This window comes from Salvia hispanica, chromosome 4 (genome assembly GCF_023119035.1).
Source record: "Salvia hispanica cultivar TCC Black 2014 chromosome 4, UniMelb_Shisp_WGS_1.0, whole genome shotgun sequence".
Lineage (NCBI taxonomy): Eukaryota > Viridiplantae > Streptophyta > Magnoliopsida > Lamiales > Lamiaceae > Salvia > Salvia hispanica.
Window position 1 is genome coordinate 49,273,308 of NC_062968.1, and position 18,772 is coordinate 49,292,079.

Sequence of the window (18,772 nt, forward strand, 5' to 3'; positions counted from 1 at the left end):
CTTTTGCACTATTTCGTGACTTTTTTTGTCCTTTTGATATTTCTTTACCCAAATGACATTATTATACTTTTTACTAGTATTAAAGAGAAGAGTTTTTGGCTTTTTAAATCAAAATCTTTTCCCGAATTCCGATTTTTCCCATGAACTATGAAATTTGTTTTTAAAACCACCAACTTTCATTTCGTCATGATTTTCCCAACCCGACCCAAATAGCACATTTCCGACCCGAATAGCATAATTCAAAATGTTAAAGTTGTGTTTTGTTTATTCAAAAGTTGTCATTTGTTACGTAATAATTATGACTGTATGTATAATTGTGCCAAATAGTATCCAAGTAATCAATTTAGTGACAAATAGGATTAAAATTGACATGTAGACAACCCGGGTTTCGTCGTTGACCCGCCAGGGGAAAATCCTAATGAAATGAAAGTTCGTGGTTTTAAAAACAAATCTCATAGTTTATGGGAAAAACCGGAATTCGGGGAAAGGTTTTGGTGTAAAAAGCCAAAAACCCTAAAGAGAACTATATTTGTATTTGTAGTCTTCGAAGTTTGGTAGTTGGTACAGTATCATTTATGGATAGGGGTGGGTAGGTAAGGTATACCTTACCGAAACCACCATACCGTATACCTTACCGTAAATACGGTATGCGAAAAAGTCATACCTTTACCTTACCAAAGTTTTCGGTATACCGAACTTCGGTATACCTTATATTCGGTATGACAAATTTTCATACCGATACCGTACCTCATTTTCGGTATACCGTACCGAAGTTCGGTATACCTTACTTTTGCGGTATACCTGACTTTCAACATCAATTAAAATAGAAAATTAGAGTTTTTAAAATATTATTTATAATTTATAATTTTAAAAATAAATTAAATATAATTTATTCATAATTATATTTATATTTCACAATAGATTTATAATTTAAAAATCAATTGTGTTTATATTATTGTGGTATTACCTTAATTTACGGTATATACCTTAGTTTACGGTATGCTAAATAAATTAGACAGTGGTGAGAGAGGAGAAATGAAATAAAAATTAGGAGTGAATAAATTTGACTAAAATAAACTATAAAGGCTGAAGGACATTCATTTGTCTAAAAAAAATCTAAAAGTTCAAAATCTTTTCAGCAATATCATATCAAAGTTCAAACATGTGTGATAATATTTTTAAAGAATAAGGATCATAAATTATACTCCCTCCGTTCCATAGTAGATGTCACTTGGAAATTGGCATGAGAATTTAGGATGTGTTATTTTGTGTGTTAGAGCATCTCCTAGGAAAAGAGTAAATGGAGAGGTAAAGAGAAATAACTATCATATTTACCTTTTCTTTATAAATTTCATGCTCCAATGGAAAGGGTATTTGAGGAGGTATTATACCTTCTTTCATTTTGAGAAGGTATCTTTACCTCTTCTTGATAGAAAAGGTAAAAAGTTAGTTTTTTTTTTTTTGCCTTTTCAATTTATCTTCTTTCCTTGGAGTCTATCCGTCCCGGATAATTCAGGTCACTTTGACCGGGCACGGGTTTTAAGAATTGTAATGATAAGTGGGTTGAAAAAGCTAATGGAATGTGGGTCCTACCTTTATATATTAGTTTTCTAATAAAATGTGAGTAGGAATGAGTTAGTGGCATATGGGGTCTACTACTAAAAATAGTAAAAGTGAAATGGGACAAATTATGTGGACGGACCGAAATGGAAAACCAGAACGAATTATCCGGGACGGAGGGTGGTGCTCTTAGATGAAGAGAGAAAATAGTATATTTATATTAATATGAGAGAGTTTTTTCTAAGAAAAAGTAAATGTGACATCTTTTATGGGACAAACTAAAAAGAAAAGTTTGACATCTACTATGGGACGAAGGGAGTATTATTATAGCAAAATTGAGGAACTAAATATATTCTAATGTAAAAAAATACAAAAATGCCCTTTAGATATAAATAATAGGCAATAAAGTTATGAAATAGTACCAAAATAATTTTAATACGCCATCCGTCCCTTTATAATTGAGTCGTGCTTCATTTTGGATTGTCCCGTGATAACTGAATCATTTCCTCTTTTGATAAAAAATATTTTACTATCTCTTATTTTAATATTTCTCATCTTTCTATTTTTGTCCTTCAAGTTTATTCTCCTCCTACTTAATTCATTTAAAATAAATTTTACAGTTATGAAGATTTTTTTTTAAAATATAGATTACAAATAATATTAGTTCAATATTATAGACTAAAAATGTAATTCCCTCGTTGGCAACACCCATTCCCCCGCTTTCTTCGAGAATTTTCTGAGCATCTCCATTTTACAGCAATAACGTAAGGTTAAATCTTATCTGGTTCCGAGTAAATTTGCAATTAGATATTCAGGATCCCAATCCAAAAATACTCCAAAATGAAACTAGGGAAGTAAAATTAATTGAAAGTAAAGAAAGAAAACTAATTGGACTACAATTAGTAGTAAGCTGTCTCCTTTTTCGTGGTCCGCGTAGGATTAAGTGTTCAACTTTATCCGGCCTTGGACGACCAGTTGCCACACCGCCTTAATTAGACCGGTAGTCGTGACTCGTGACCGTAGGCGGCGGCTGAGGAGCTTTGGGACCGCGATCAAGACGCCCACCGCGAAGGGGACAATAGAAAAAAGTTCTTGGAGACATAAAGAGGATTTTATTTTGTTTGGTGCTCTTTTCTCCGTTTATTTAAAAATAAATATATGCACAAAAGGTGGAGCGATGATAAGAGATATTTTTGTATGTCGGTCAAAATTAACCTTCCCAACTATCAACTGCAGTTTCATTTGAGATAAAAGATGAAAACTGAAGAGCTGAAGATACCAGAAAAGCACTAATAAAATAATACTGCGCCTTCCTTGTACATTCCAAATGCAGCTACACCTACACACAGCCAACTCATATTTGTAACTGTACCCACACGTAAATATTTGATATATTTAAATGCAGAAAAACGTGTGCGCCTACTTATATATACACAGAAATGAAGCGATAAAGCATTGCCGTGGCTGAGATTTATCAGAGTTGTCAACTTGCAATGGCCATCCCTCTCCTCCTCCTCTTCCTTATCTTTTCAGGTTTTTATTTCTTCTGAACATCCCCTTTTATTTTGAGCTATAATGTTACTAATTAATTTGTATAAATATTCACAGACTCACTGACGAAGAGCGAGAGCTTAGGAGTAGGGATCAACTACGGCCAGATTGCGAACAACCTTCCGTCGGCGTCGCGCGTGGCGTCTCTCCTCCGATCCGTCAACATCACCAAAGTAAAACTCTACGACGCCGATCCAATCGTCCTCTCCGCCTTCGCCAACTCCGGCGTGGAATTCGTGATCGGATTAGGCAACGAGTACCTCCAGAAGATGACCGATCCAATCCAAGCCCAATCCTGGATCCAGCAGCACGTCCAGCCCTACATCTCCCACACCAAAATCACCTGCATCACCGTCGGCAACGAGGTCCTCATGGGCAACGACACTCACCTCAAATCCTACCTCCTCCCGGCAATGCAGACCGTCTCCGCCGCCCTCCGCACTCTCGGCCTCACCAACGACATCTACGTCACCACCGCCCACTCCTTCAACGTCCTAGGCGTATCCTTCCCCCCCTCCGCCGGCGCCTTCCGCCCCGATCTCGCCGAGTATATGCAGGGGATCCTCGCCTTCCACAAGCAGACCAACTCTCCCTTCCTCATCAATGTCTACCCCTTCTTCGCCTACAAGGACAGCAACGGCCAGGTCCTCCTCGACTACGTCCTCTTCCAGCCCAATCCCGGCACCATCGATCCAAACACCAATTTACACTACGACAACATGCTCTACGCCCAGATTGACGCTGTTTACGCGGCTATTAAGGCGCTAGGCCATACCGACATCCAAGTGAAGGTCTCAGAAACAGGATGGCCTTCCAAGGGCGATCCAAATGAGTTCGGGGCGACGCCGGAGAATGCGAGATTGTACAATGGGAATCTGCTTAGTAGGATAGAGCAGAGGCAGGGGACTCCGGCAAAGCCTCAAGTGCCCATTGATGTCTTCTTTTTCGCGCTTTTTAACGAGAATATGAAGCCCGGCCCCGTTTCTGAGAGGAACTACGGCTTGTATTACCCTGATGGCTCTCCTGTTTACAACATTGGGCTGCAGGGTATTCTTCCCCGTATGGACTACTCAGCTTCTGCCAAAAATGTAAGGACATTAGAGATTAGATTTTTAAAGCAGTTTTGGTTTCTTTTGGCTAATCTATTTTGTTGTTTGCCTATTTCAGGTTGGAATGTTGTCAAGTGGTATTCTTTGGTTATTGATAGTTACTATATGTTTGTTGTAGCGGAAGAGGGAGTTTACAGACAACACTTTTTCTTCACCATTTCCTTTAGAGGGAAAACGTTCCAGGTAAGAACTGTATCCATATTACTCTGCCACTTGCAATAAAGTAGAATTATCCAGTTTGGGTTCCAACTTCCATCAAAGTCCAAGTAGTTGAAAAAGTAAAAAACGTTTTACACATCCATCGTATCACTCGTCAATATTCAAAGGCGGTATATATGCCGCCAACAAGTTGTTTGCTTCAAAGCAAAAACAAATCCTGCCTTGGCGGCTATTGAAATCATGATTAAGTCGTTTTCAGTGGTGTTTTGTTTGACATCATGATAAGATAAGATAAGAAATTCTGCCAAAACATGTATGTATGACTTTTTATTGACATTATAAAGAAAAAAAACGGCGCCTGTTTGAACGCGTCGCTGCCGTCTTTGCTCCTTGATTGGCTTTGTTTGTTTTCTATTGCTGCTTAAGATGTGTGAAAGCTGATCATTGTTTGATAGGCTGTCCACATTAATCGTTGAAACAGAACTAAGTTAATCACCCTCTTTTTGTGCAGGTGATGCTGCAATGCGATGGAATGGAAAAGATTGTGCAGAAGACAGCCTTGGAGAGTAGGAATTTTTAGACAGGGATACACGTACTTTTTAGATTGATTAGGAAATTCATCCATATAAACACACAATAAATATCACACTCATGATTTTAATCATAAATATTTTTTGGCACAATAGAGATGTATTCTAGTTTACTGTATTCGATTTCGTGACGATGCAAGTTTCTACTTATTTATAATCAGATTCGTTTTCCACGTCCATTTTTCTTTCTTGTTTAGTTCATGAGTGGAATCATATTAGCTGTTTGTGGGATTCATTGGATTATGATATTACTAGTTAAACTAGCATACGCAAGTATAATTATATGAATGAAACATTGTGTTAGGCATCAGACAGCAATATCTGTGTATGTAAACAAAGCACACGCAAATCTCTTCAGTCATCACACAAGACAAGATGTATCTACTTTGGTTGTGTAAAATATGATATGCCTCTTTATTTTAGAGCCAGGGTCAAGCACCAGCAGCCTCAAAGTTTCGAGCAGACTCTTGTCTTGTCTTCACTTGAAGAAAGAAAGTAGTAATTAAATAATTATGATTAGTCAGAAATAGGGAAAATGAGATGAAGTCGACGTCTAAATGAGCTGGGCTACTATGTAGGAGTATATAATAGAGTGGAACGCCAATATCGACATAAAAAGTGGGCAGCCAAAAAAGATTATGTTATTGTCACTCTATTAATAATGCATTGTATGATAGAGATGACATTTAATAATGAGTAGGGCCTCATATTGGTTAGAAAATAAATTCGGAATTTTGTGGAAAACAATATAAATTTAAAAGAAGTAATCTTTAGAAATGATTTTCTGTTTATATTGTTTCATTTTCTCAATCTAATAATACTGAAACCTGTTTTGTGTTCTTTTCGGTAATAGACAATCTTTGAAGAGCAGTAGTATTAATCGCACCTTTGCAATTACTGTAAACACAACACCTATTTATTGGGTAAAATTCAAAAGGTTATGACTTATGAAGTTAATTTGCCATATTTATACGAATCACACGATTTTCTTTAGTACATATATCGACATGAATCACGAATTACCGTTTCTAAGTTGTGTGGATCCTTGTGGAGTTTTAGTAATGGATGATGTTCATCTTTTCTTTGTTTGTTAAAGTCCTTATGAAATGTTTCTATATCAAATCTAAAGTCATAACAAAAATATAAACATGCTCCTATTAGAAAAAAAGTGAAAATAAAATAATAATAATAATAATAATAATAATAATAATAATAATAATAATAATAATAATAATAATAATAATAATAATAATAATAATAAGAGCAGTAGTATTAATCGCACCTTTGCAATTACTGTAAACACAACACCTATTTATTGGGTAAAATTCAAAAGGTTATGACTTATGAAGTTAATTTGCCATATTTATACGAATCACACGATTTTCTTTAGTACATATATCGACATGAATCACGAATTACCGTTTCTAAGTTGTGTGGATCCTTGTGGAGTTTTAGTAATGGATGATGTTCATCTTTTCTTTGTTTGTTAAAGTCCTTATGAAATGTTTCTATATCAAATCTAAAGTCATAACAAAAATATAAACATGCTCCTATTAGAAAAAAAGTGAAAATAAAATAATAATAATAATAATAATAATAATAATAATAATAATAATAATAATAATAATAATAATAATAATAATAATAATAATAATAATAAAGATATGATCAAATGAAAAAAACATTAAAATTTGAAAATGATTGAGTTGGCTGAGGCGGGTGCATGGCGGAATGTCACCACCTCACTGAACATCACTTGTCACAGAACGCCCACAATGCGTGTCGTTGCCATTCCATCCCACGGAAACGGAATGCAAAGGCACCATTATCATTATCAATGCTCTAAGTTATAAATTTAGCTAAATAATAAGAGTACAATTTTAAAAATATAATTTGGATTTCAATTTTTTTGGTTATTAATAAGTTCGATCCAAACTAATTCGAAAATTTAAAATTTCGGTGATTCAAATCGAATTTCTGAATAATTCGCAAATGTGTATGGAAGGATGGTTTGTTCATTTAGGTGAGAAAAGTGTGATCTGTTGTTAATGGGCCTAATAAAATAAAGCAGATAAGGTGTTGGGCCCATGTTTACGAATTAAGCAAGCAAGCTCTTCTTTTTATTTCGTCCTTTCTATTTTTAAAGGAGCATTCTGGTCTTCTCCACACACACCTGAATACAAATCATCATACAGCATCTCTCACGCTGTTCTGCAATCTCTCTGCTTATTAGGTATTTACATACCCAATCACTATGCATTTAGTCGTATCTGTGCGTTACCAGATTTATGCCAGCTGCGAAGCTCTTGCTTATTCTAAGTACTACTGCATTTTTTGCGTGATTTTCGATTTTTAGGCGGTGATTGTATAATGTTTCGCGATTCCGATTTTTATGAAATTCATCGTCTGTTGATCGTCGTCAATTACTTTTCCATGCCATAGTTTGCTTAATTTTGAAATAATTTGGTTATTTCGCTCTGATTAGGTATTTAAGGAATTTTTCCAGTTTCATTGACGCCAAGTACAGGATGTAATTTGTATTTTCATTTTGCAAAGTAACATGCGCACTGTTGCCATTTCATTTGTGTTGGACTAGACTATTAGTGAAACTCAAGAGGATTCTCCGCGCGGTTTTTTCTTGTGTTATGGGATTGCATAATGAATGTCGGCATTTACAAAGAATGAGTTTATCTCCTTTCCATTGTTGTTGAATGCTTGTGGTGTATATATTTGTCCCTATTGAACATAGGTTCATCATGTTCCTCTCCAGATTCGAGAAACTGTTAACACACTAAAAACTGTCTGTATTGTCACTGGAGGAATTTCTTGAAAGAGACAAGCAGCAGTGATTGCCTTGTTTTTAATTACTTCTGAACTTAGGAATGATATATAGCCTAGTTTTTCTGCTGACTGTTATCCTAACTGAATAGTGTGCGAATACAAGGCTTTCAAATGCAAATACTACCATTCAACTAATATGTGAGCTACGCTACGGCAGTTTGGCTAAATATAGTTAGTGCTAAAAGTTGACCAAAGAATTTCTTACTGCTATAATTCTTCAGTTAAAATGTATATACAACACTGGATTATTTAGCTAGGACAGTGTGAGCCTCCTCTGTTGCTAACACAGGCCATGTATTTGACAGAAGAAAACAGGTTGAACCGACACCTTTTTATGTGTTTGTTGATTACACAGTTAGACTTATTCTGTTAAACAGGTTGGACTGAAAAGATCTAAGATACTGTAGTTCATATATCAGCGAAAAAATCTGTCACATTGTGGGTTTTGACCAAACTTAATTACATTGACAGGAAAATATTTTGTTCACATGGCGACTAGAATGGCTGCTAGATACATCTCACGCAGGCTATCAAGTGGCGGCAAAGTCCTCAGTGAGGAGGAGAAGGCTGCTGAAAATGTGTACATTAAGGTGAACTGCATTTTGGTTCAACATGTTAGATGCAGGCTTGCCAGCATACTCTTTTATGGAAGTTTATTATGGCAAATTGTGTTTAGCTCATCGTTAGAACTGAAATTATATGTAGATTAAATATGAGCGCAGACGTTCCAAGCAATGGGCTAATGGGTGAAGTAGATTAAATTGTTACTAAAAAGTCATGAATTCAAATCCTACTCCCTTATAGGTCAATTATGTATCAGACAATCTGCCTCTTATGAGTTTGAATTCATACTGCTTTAGAGTTGGAACTTCATATCAACCCCCACCCACCCACACACTCTGGGATATTAAATGATTGTGTTTGAATTGTTTGATGATACAGAAATATGTTTGTTGCCTTTGGTAGAGTGGGTTCTTATACACCATTTGGCTAATTACGTGGTTGTTTTCTAGAAAGGGTTGCATATACTTGGTCACATCCTTCTAATTATGATTCAATAAGTTTGTGAATGCTCTTTCTTACTCGAAAACTTTACAAATTTTTTCAGAAAATGGAACAAGAGAAGCTGGAGAAGCTTGCTCGGAAGGTAGACCTATATCTACATGGCACAAGTTTGTAGTTATTATTTTACTAATAGATGTTTCTTCTCCATGATGAAGAAAGTTACAGTGTGGATTTCTTTTTATCCTGTGAAACACCATAGACACACACAGACACGCTTATTAGGTTGGTTTGTTGTGAATAATCATATCGCTACTCATCATGCATTTTGATTACTCCTAGGGCCCCGCATCAAGTGAAACTCCAGCAGCAGGAAGCTCAGGATCTGTAGCTGATGCTAAACCAAGTGGTGGTGGCTCCTCTGAAACTCCTAATGTTTCAACTGACAAGCACAGAAACTATGGTGTTGTTGCCGGTATTGTTACCGTGGCTGCTGCAGTTGGATGGTATATGGGTTCGAAGAAGAAACCCGAAGAAGTGCATGACTGAGAAGATATCTCAAGAGTGAGAGCAGTATGTTGAGTGTTGACGCAATAATATCAAACAAACTCCATTTCATTTTGTTTCATAAGCAACTCCAAAATACAGAATTTGGCTCGGCTGCTTGCTTGCAACACGTTATTTTTAGCTTAAATGAAATGGCTTTATCTTGCTCGTTTCAAGCAATGCTCTTGAATATCCAAAATGCCATTTAGCTGTAACCGTGGGCAGCGCCTCGTTTATGGGCTTGATTGGTTTGCTTTCTTAATTTGAAGTAATTACACAATTTTATAAGATGGGGTATTCATAAAATTCCATAATTTTTACTATATCACTATCAATCGCATCAATGGGATTTTTCTTTTCCTTCCCAATTCCTTTAAAATTGAAATCTAGAGCAATTTTAATTTTCAGCACATGATTATTTGTAAGTATAGTAGGAGTATTTCAATAGTACACATTCACACTATGACTCTGTTATTCGGTTATCGTTTTAATACTTGGTTAAATCAAGAACCGAGGTCAACCGGTACCAAGAATTACGGTGTCGGATGGAGTTCAGTTATGTTCAAATTCAATTTTGATTCTAATTATTTATTTTAACTTATTATTCTACAATAAACATTTTAAAACCTAACTCTGTGCCTACTCCGTTCTCCAATTCTACAAGAGAAGAGAAAGAAGAAAATATGCACGCCACTACCTCACCCCTATTGCCATTCCTTCCTAGCTGCGAAGTCCATCGTACCTCTCGCCGTTTTGGTTCACTTGACTTGATTTGACAAGTTTATATAGTACGACAGTATCTTGAGTTAATGTGAATTTTTTTCTTGATAAAACTAGGAAACCAAATAGTCCGTATTTTCTTATGGAAAAACTTAGGTCTTAGTATTATTTTTATTGATTTTGTGTTCATTAAATGATTTCACTTTCATAGATACAAACTACTATCATATATGTACAAGTCACTAAATACACCATACCAAACTAAATCATATTCTAAAAATTTGATAATAAAATGATTTTCATCACAAAAATGAAAGATGAGATGGAGATAGCGCAACTGGTATGCACGCGCGACTCCCCATTGCAAGTCCACGACTCAAACATTGCCAACGGTTTTTAGCATTTAGAGAACTGTTTAACCGAATACTAACATGCATGGTTCTTCGGTTGCACTCCCCGGGGCTTGTTCAGTTTGGTCAACCACTTTTTGGTGTGGTTACCTAACTAATCTGACGAATACACAATATAATCTAATCAAAATTAATGTAATAGCCATGTAATATTATCATTACTTGTTTATTTTTATAGTACGGGGGAGAGTTAGGGTGCCACCACCTCTTAAAATAAAACCATACCACCATTCATAGCCAATTATTTGTACATGTGGACGAATAATAACTGCCACGTGGCAAAAAAAAACCTAAAAAGACGGCCAGCAATATGGTATACACTATACAATAATTTTTCTTGGCCAGCAATATCCGACACACTATACAACAATCTATAGATTGTTGTGTAGCGTATATAATATTGTTGTATAAGTGTCACGATGTTACTTTAAGAGGTGTTGTTATTTTAACACAAACCTTATAGTATGTGTCTCTGAGTCATATTCTAATGCTTATAGCATCCTAATCCAAAATCAAGACCAAATCTTCATCCTTAGATTTTAAAATGAGTGGTTGAGATTAAATCTTACGAATCTCAATAAATAGTAGACAAAATATCAACAAAAGGGTAATATCGTCATTATGTTATCATATGATATTTTTCGTGAATGTTTTTTTATATCTACATAGTGTATTACAAATATCAACAATATGACATAAGAATATTAACACTAGTACAAGAAAATATCAACACATATTTATTGAGATTTTTACATGGTTTTATTGAGAATTTTTGATGTATTTGTTGATAAAAATCTGGTTATCAACATTTACGAAAATTAAAATAAAAAATATCAAATTTCATCATCTGAATGTCGTCGGAACATATGCAATTGAGATCTCGTTGGAATCCTTATAAAATTATCTTTAATTTGATATATTTTTTGCGAAAAAATTATTTAAATCGAGAGAGTTACGTAATTTAAAGTTTTAAGATGATTTTAATGAGAGAGAATTGACATTAATACCCTCTAATTTTATTTATTAATTTTTTTAATTAAAAATATAATACATGTGACATTATTTCAACCACTAGATCTTCTAATTTAATGGTTAAGATTTAGTCTTAGTTTGTGATTGCTAATTAGTTAGCAATTGATCACTCCCCATGTGTATCTTATACCAACTCTATCGACAAAAATTAATCATATTTTTTAATTTTAGGTTATTCATCAAAATTAGTTTTAAATATTTTTGGTTTAATTTTTTACTAATAATATTTTAATTTTTATCTATCTTATTTTATTAATTTTGCATTATTAACTCATGTTATCCATTAGTACTCCGTATTAAAATAACTTTTATAGTATTACTACTTACTCCCTCCGTTCTAAAATGAAGACGTTTCTTTTTGGCACGAAAATTAAGAAAAATTGTGTTAAGTGAGTTAAGTAAATGGAGAATAAAGTGGAAAATGAAAAAGGTAATGAGATGAAGAGAGATAAAAAGTAAGAGAGAATAAAGTAGGTGTGCAAAAATGTATTGACTTTTACTAAAAAAAGAAAATGATTCTATTACTATGAAACGTATAAAAATGGCAAAATGACTCTATTATTATGGAATGGAAGAAGTATTTTATTAATGGTTCCAATAAGACTATTTTTTTAAGGGTAAATTGCCTAAAAAGTCACAAACTTTGGTGAAAGTTTGGTTTTTCCCACAAACTATAAAAGTTGCGCCTAAAGGCACGAACTTTATCGGATCAAGCAAATTTCCCAAAATACCCGACCCAGCGGCATATTATTGTTAAAAACTTATCCCACGTGGCATGACGAAGGCATGACTTGGCAAAATTTCTGACTTAACCCTAAATTCAGGTAATATAACCTCTTTTTGGCTTATTTCGAAAGCACAACCTAAATTCAATCGACGGAAAACGTAATCGACGACAAGAGTGAAATCGTCGACAAACGGTTTAGGGATGAAATCGGCGACGTGTAAAGAAGATTCAATTAAAAAAAGCATAAAACGACGTCTGATAAGGCTCGTTTCATGCATCGGTTTAGGGTAAAAATCTGTGCATTTGGGGCGCTAATGTGCGTTATATAAGTTCAGGTGCGTAGTAAATCTGCCGGACCCAGGAGTTGCTGTTACCTGACCAGGCAAATGCAAAAGAGATGGAATTGAAGTGAAAATCAGAAGTCGTCGCCCGGACCTGGGAGAATTAGAAGCTGGCGGCAGGAACAGAATAGAGCATGAGCAGATTCCTTTTTAAGAGTCTTATTCAAGGGCAAAAGCGTCAAATTACCAGAGGGATGCCCTAGGGATCAGAGCCTCATCAATATAAAAAGGCTCCTCGCTCACTTTTGAAGGAGAGTTCCATTTTCCTTAGTTCCACACTTTAAAAATTCTCATTTTCACTTTCTGCGCACTTGGAGATGGGGTGATTCCGGCTACCGTGGTGGTTCATCGTCGTTATTTTGCTGCTGTGTAACACCGCCTTGTGAAGACGAAGAAACAATATTTATTTTGCTTTGTTTAGTTTGTTTTCGGTTTTAAGTACTCGTTCGTTTTAGTTTCGTAACTCTTAGTTGTTGACTTGGATCTACTGGATTTGAACCTATCTCTGCATTTATGGAAGTTTACCTTCGCTTTTGTTGGATTTTGTTCGGTCGAGCTTGTTCGGTTGTTTTTATTTTGCGTTGTTGAATTATTGTTGGAATATTCGGAGCTGAGATTTGTTTATTGGTTGCTGGAGGCTGTGGATTTTTGTATGGAGTTGTTTGGATTTGTTGAGTTATGTTGGATTTGAGTTGGAGTTTGGCAGATCTGGTGTTTCTGTTTACGTTCTGTTTCTCCATTTTTTAGGTCCAGTAGCGTAGGTCTGTTAGTTGCGACTTTAATTTCTCGTTTTTAGTTTGGATCCGAAGTTTACTCTGTTTTCATGATGTTAAATGCTCTGTTTTCTCTGTTATACTCATTTGATTCCTGAAGAAGATGATGTTTGGTGGTAGTTAGAATCGGATCTGCTTTATGTTAGCACCTTTCTGCAAGACCTTTTACTTTTCTGCATGTACTTCTGCTTTTCAGCTGCTTTTCCAGACCCTGATCGTTTAAGGAAATTGGTCCCCACTGTTTGTTTCTCCTTTGTTTGTCTAAATTAGGAAAGTCTGCCTAGTTACTTAACTCCAGTTGTTTTGTTTTAATCCTCAAATATTTCATTTCTTAAAGTCATGCATGTTCCGTACGTTCTTGTCTCTTAGACCCAGTAGGTAGAGTAAAGTAGTTTAAGTCTCTCAGACCCAGTAGTTTTAGTACTCAACCCTTAATTTGCGTGGCAGCAGCCAACCCCTTTTTTCCAAAACATCCTCAAATGCAGTTTCGTAGCACCTTCATCCTCGTGGGATCGATCCTTTACTTCCATGTGCTAGTTGTAGTATAGTGGGTTGAGGTTTTGAGGGAATAGAGTGCATCCAACGACCCCTTTCTGATAGTTCCACGGTTTTCTAGCCTTAGAAGTCTAGTCGAATCCTTTGGACCTGTTAGATCGCATGATATCATACCGCACTTGCACTGCACTCGTTAAAGCTCTAGTACTCTCAACGTCATTTTGTGCCCAGTCATAAATTTTGCCAAATCACGCCTCCGGCATGCCACGTGGGATAATTTTTTAACGGAAATATGTCTTCAGGTCGGTAGTTTGGAAAATTTGCACAATCTGATAAAGTTCGTGACTTTAGGCGCAACATTTATAGTTTATGGGGAAAAACCAAACTTTTCCCAAAAGCTTGTGAGCAATTTTCCCTTGTTTTAATGCATGTATATAGTATTCTTTCCGTCCCATAAAAATATGAGCAATAGATAAGGAGAATGGTAGTTAAATTAGTGTTAGTGCATAGTGGAACTTACATTATTAAATTGATACTCCTTCCGTCCCGCTATAGCAGTCTCATTGACTTTTCTGCTCTCTTTTTTTAAAAATGATAGAAAATAGTTAAAGAGGAGAAATGGTAAATTGAGAGAGAGAATAATAATAGAGAAGAGTCTTATCTACATTATTGTCTCTCTTTACCATTTTTCTACTTTAACTATTTTTTATCATTTTTATAAAAAGAATGCAAAAAAGTCAATAGACTACTAAAGCTGGATGAAGAGAGTATAACTTTTCAAAAATAGAATGGATATATTTTTATGGAAATGTGACGAGGGAGTCTTTATGATTCCAAAATAATACCTCCACTTACCATTAGTCCAATCCGACTCCTTCAATTCGCCATACTTGTTCAAAATCCCCTCCATTTCCATCCTAAACCCCCATTTTCTTGCATGGCTGCCACCTTTCTTCATCATCACTCCGAGTCTAATTTCCCCCATTCGCCTTTTCGTGCTCAACATAGATAACCCACCGCGTTTCTTGATCCAAAACCGAATCTTGACAGATATAACTACTGAATATTTCTCGTTATTTTTTGCTACTATGGCAGAGGTGCTGCACTCACCCTCTTCCTCATCCTCCCGTTCAATTTCCACGCCCACACACAATCACGCGCTGTTTCAGCCGTTTGGAGGTGATGAGATATGTTGTATAATGAGAGAGGAAGAACAAGTGGGGGAAAGGGGGGATAATGAGAGGAGGGATCAAGATCAACTATCCGTTTTGGCATTGTTGGTTGCTCTGTTCAGGAAGAGATTTTGGGTGACTTGCAAGACCGGAAGCGACGGTATGGATATCGGCTGGCCGACCAATGTGGAGCATGTTAATCATGTGACTTTTGATAGATTTGATGGTTTCTTGGGGTTGCCTGTTGAGTTCGAACCTGAGCTTCTTAGGAGGGCTCCAAGTGCTAGGTATTTGCTTATTTCATGAACATGGATTTAGTTATAACACTGTGCTTATTGGATGTAAATGGATTTAGACTCTGTCATTGTGTAATAGTAATAGACTCTGTTCATCATATTTGTTGGAATGTTTCCTGTGTCTCTGGTTTTGGCCGTTGATCTTCTCTAATAGACCAGGCTGAATATTGGCACTTATTACTTCTGCTACTAATCCAATAAAAGAGATGGAAAATTGTTCATATTTAGAATTAGCCAGACAGCCTATTTATGTTATTGTAGTTGTATAGGTAAGTTACCTCATCTGCTTAGAAAGAAATTCATAACTGGAAACGTTGATGTATGACAATCATCATTTCTCCCTGTGTCAATAAATCAGACTTCCCTCTGCAGATAATTAATTAAGCGCTCAAGTTTTATCCGATTGGGTGTTTCTTATTTGGAAAAGAGTCATCACATGGAATCATTGGCATTTATTTTGTTGGATTACTTGGTTCTACCTTTATGTTAGACTGAGCATTACACATGGATGAATCAGCTATGAATATGTGTCGTGCTTTGTTATAGTAGTACCTATTATCATAATTTATTATATGCAGCCTTTTTGGTTAAAATTCTAGATCCCTGAGATTATTACTTAACAAAATATCTATAAAACGCTATGATTTATCTTTATTATGTTGCTGTACTTCCTCACTGGTCTTCATCTGTGTGCAGTGCGACTGTTTTTGGTGTTTCTACTGAGTCCATGCAGCTATCTTATGATCACCGAGGCAATAGTATTCCTACTATCCTCTTGCTTATGCAAAGGCATTTGTATTCTCAAGGTGGCCTTCAGGTGCATACTGCATTATAGTCTTATGCCCAAATTCTAGTGATTGCTTTATTTGTATTATTGAATTACCAGGCTCTCAGAGTGGTCGCAATTTCATTTTCAGGCTGAAGGTATTTTCAGAATAACTGCAGGAAACAGCCAGGAAGAGTTTGTTAGGAACCAACTTAACCGAGGTGTGGTTCCGGAAGGGACTGATATACACTGTTTGGCAGGCCTAATCAAGGTACCTTACATACTATAGCAAGGTTCTTTTGCATAAATTTGTTTATGTGATTTGTTAGCATATAACCTTTTTCTACTGTTGAATCTCTCTGACTTCTTTCCTATTTATAATGTAGTATACATTTACTTGTGCTGGCATAGCTGTGTTATACATGTTATAGTACTATGATAACAATCAAGGCTTCCTATATCACAGTTTATTATAAGTTTCCACGATTTGCAACTAACCTTGCCTTTGAGGTGGATGTGTTCTTGTTCATTTTGCGATTAAGGCTATAAACTATCTAGCTATTTACCTCTTGTAGAACCCCCACTGTACACATGATAAATAACGCATTTTCGAAGAGCTACATGTTGGTTCACATGAAATCATTCTCTTTTTATAACTGCAAAATCATGTTATGTTGGATACATTAGGCCTTAATTAGGGGTAGAGCTATTGACAAGAGGGAAAATGATTTCATATAACAGACTGTTTTCTTTTTTCGTCCTTTTCTATATGTTGGTGTTCTAAATGACTAGCGTAAGACTCGATGTCTTGGTATTACATAGGTTCAGTGAGAACCATGCCAAATCTCCTTTCTTCTTTCCACTATTGCCAATAAGAGTTCACCTGGTCGGCTGGTCCTACCAGTAAAACCAATAAAAACATAATGCTAAACCATATGAACTTGTGGCAATACTCTATAGATTCTTGCTGTTAATATATCTTGCTATTCAAGTTTCAAGTCCAGCTTCGGTCTTAAATGGTGTGCTTTCAATTGTTAATTCTTCCGGTCTTTATCTTCAAGTGCAGTTGGTTATTAATCTGATTTATCAATTTTCAAATGTATTACTTAATGGTTCTAGTTTCAGCTTGAAATGCTGTGTATGTGATTGGCTCTTTCTATTGATCAGCGAGCAAGAATTATACGGATTTTTTGTTGCAGAACCACTAACTAATGCTTCTCATTTGATTTTTGCAGGCTTGGTTCAGAGAACTTCCAAGTGGGCTACTGGATTCTCTTTCACCCGAGCAGGTGATGCAATGCCGGTCAGAAGATGACTGTGATGCGCTCATAGGGCTTCTACCGCAAACAGAAGTTGCTCTGTTTGACTGGGCAATCAACCTAATGGCAGATGTAGTCCAGCATGAAATTTTTAATAAGATGAATGCTCACAACATCGCTATGGTATTCGCTCCTAACATGACACAGGTAACTCTGCATTTGGTTTCTGACACTGAAAACATTATTTTTCAATTCATTAATAAACTTCCCCACTAACATTTTTCAGCATGATACCTATCTTATGAGTTTAGTCAATAATTTGGAAGTATGTAGGACAAGTTGAAAAGAACAGTTCAAAAATTGAGAAGCCTGTAGGTTTTTAGCCCTCCAAATTTCAATAGTCATCTACTCAGGAGGACAAATGTATGTAAGATGCACATTCCAGTGCATCCATCCTAAATAAGTCCTAATTGTGATAATAACTGCAGTCTTATAAAAACTTAATTTGAGATTGGTTAACCTTAATCGGGGTGGATGCACAATACATCCAGATGTACAGAAGGTTTTGCCTTTTGTAAACCCATTGAGTGGCTATGAGCTCTTTTGATAAAAGTTTCCTTGAATGGATTGGTGTTCGGATCTGTAACCGATACAAAAAGGATCGATCTCAAGGAATGCCTGTTGTATATGGCATGATGATAAGAGAGCTGTCCAATTATTTCTGCACAATATACATCTTTCTGTTTCGTTTCTAATACGGTTTGGGTTACAGATGACTGATCCATTGACGGCGTTGATTTATGCTGTACAAGTTATCAAATTCCTGAAGACTCTTATAGAAAAGACACTACGGGAAAGGGAAGATTCCATTGTGGAGCCATCTTGTGTTCCCCACACGGAGTATTCTGATGACAACGGGAACCAGATCTCTTCAACGCGGTATCATGACAGCCTGGCTGAATCAAATGAAGAGACCATAGAGGACTTTGTGGCAGAGGATCCTGGTTCGGACACTGATTGGGAGACGAGCCAAGTGGAGAATGTTAGTGATGAGGATTATCGCAGCCATTCGACTTGCAGAGTAGAATCTGAAGAAAGTGTGACTTGTGGAACTCCTGGGGTCGTTAGCAGGAGGAGGCAAGCAGATGAGTCGAGAAGTGAAGCTGGAGGTTCGGGCATGAAAAGCAAAAACAAAGGCAAAGGAAGCAGCAACTTGAACCGTATTAACTCTATGAATGAATGGTTTGAAGGTTGGCGCTAGCCTAGCCTCATCTATCTCTAACTTGTCTAATGCTTTTAGCCTTTTAACCACTTGCTACTATTTAACGGGATATTATGTCATTGTGGTTCCACCTTTTAGGTCTTGTTTATTTTTACTCAATCCTCATGCTGTAGAAATTCATCACAACTTCAGAGAGTCGAA

At 36.1% G+C, this 18,772-nt stretch overlaps 3 protein-coding genes across 3 annotated transcripts; all 3 read left to right on the forward strand.

Moving 5' to 3' along the window:
- Nucleotides 1-2,941: 2,941 nt before the first annotated feature.
- LOC125222202 (glucan endo-1,3-beta-glucosidase 14-like) lies at nucleotides 2,942-5,148 on the forward strand. Its single transcript, XM_048124697.1, has 4 exons — nucleotides 2,942-3,093; nucleotides 3,169-4,199; nucleotides 4,279-4,403; nucleotides 4,891-5,148. Exons 1-3 carry the CDS (start codon nucleotides 3,054-3,056, stop codon nucleotides 4,336-4,338), a joined length of 1,131 nt encoding a protein of 376 aa, XP_047980654.1. The 5' UTR covers nucleotides 2,942-3,053; the 3' UTR covers nucleotides 4,339-4,403; nucleotides 4,891-5,148.
- Nucleotides 5,149-7,067: 1,919 nt separating this feature from the next.
- LOC125218959 (uncharacterized protein At2g27730, mitochondrial-like) lies at nucleotides 7,068-9,534 on the forward strand. Its single transcript, XM_048120785.1, has 4 exons — nucleotides 7,068-7,202; nucleotides 8,282-8,400; nucleotides 8,919-8,957; nucleotides 9,155-9,534. Exons 2-4 carry the CDS (start codon nucleotides 8,299-8,301, stop codon nucleotides 9,359-9,361), a joined length of 348 nt encoding a protein of 115 aa, XP_047976742.1. The 5' UTR covers nucleotides 7,068-7,202; nucleotides 8,282-8,298; the 3' UTR covers nucleotides 9,362-9,534.
- A 5,318-nt stretch (nucleotides 9,535-14,852) lies between these two features.
- On the forward strand, nucleotides 14,853-18,772 carry LOC125224557 (rho GTPase-activating protein 5-like). The gene is made up of 5 exons (XM_048127977.1): nucleotides 14,853-15,315; nucleotides 16,021-16,141; nucleotides 16,242-16,361; nucleotides 17,326-17,556; nucleotides 18,122-18,772. Exons 1-5 carry the CDS (start codon nucleotides 14,945-14,947, stop codon nucleotides 18,608-18,610), a joined length of 1,332 nt encoding a protein of 443 aa, XP_047983934.1. The 5' UTR covers nucleotides 14,853-14,944; the 3' UTR covers nucleotides 18,611-18,772.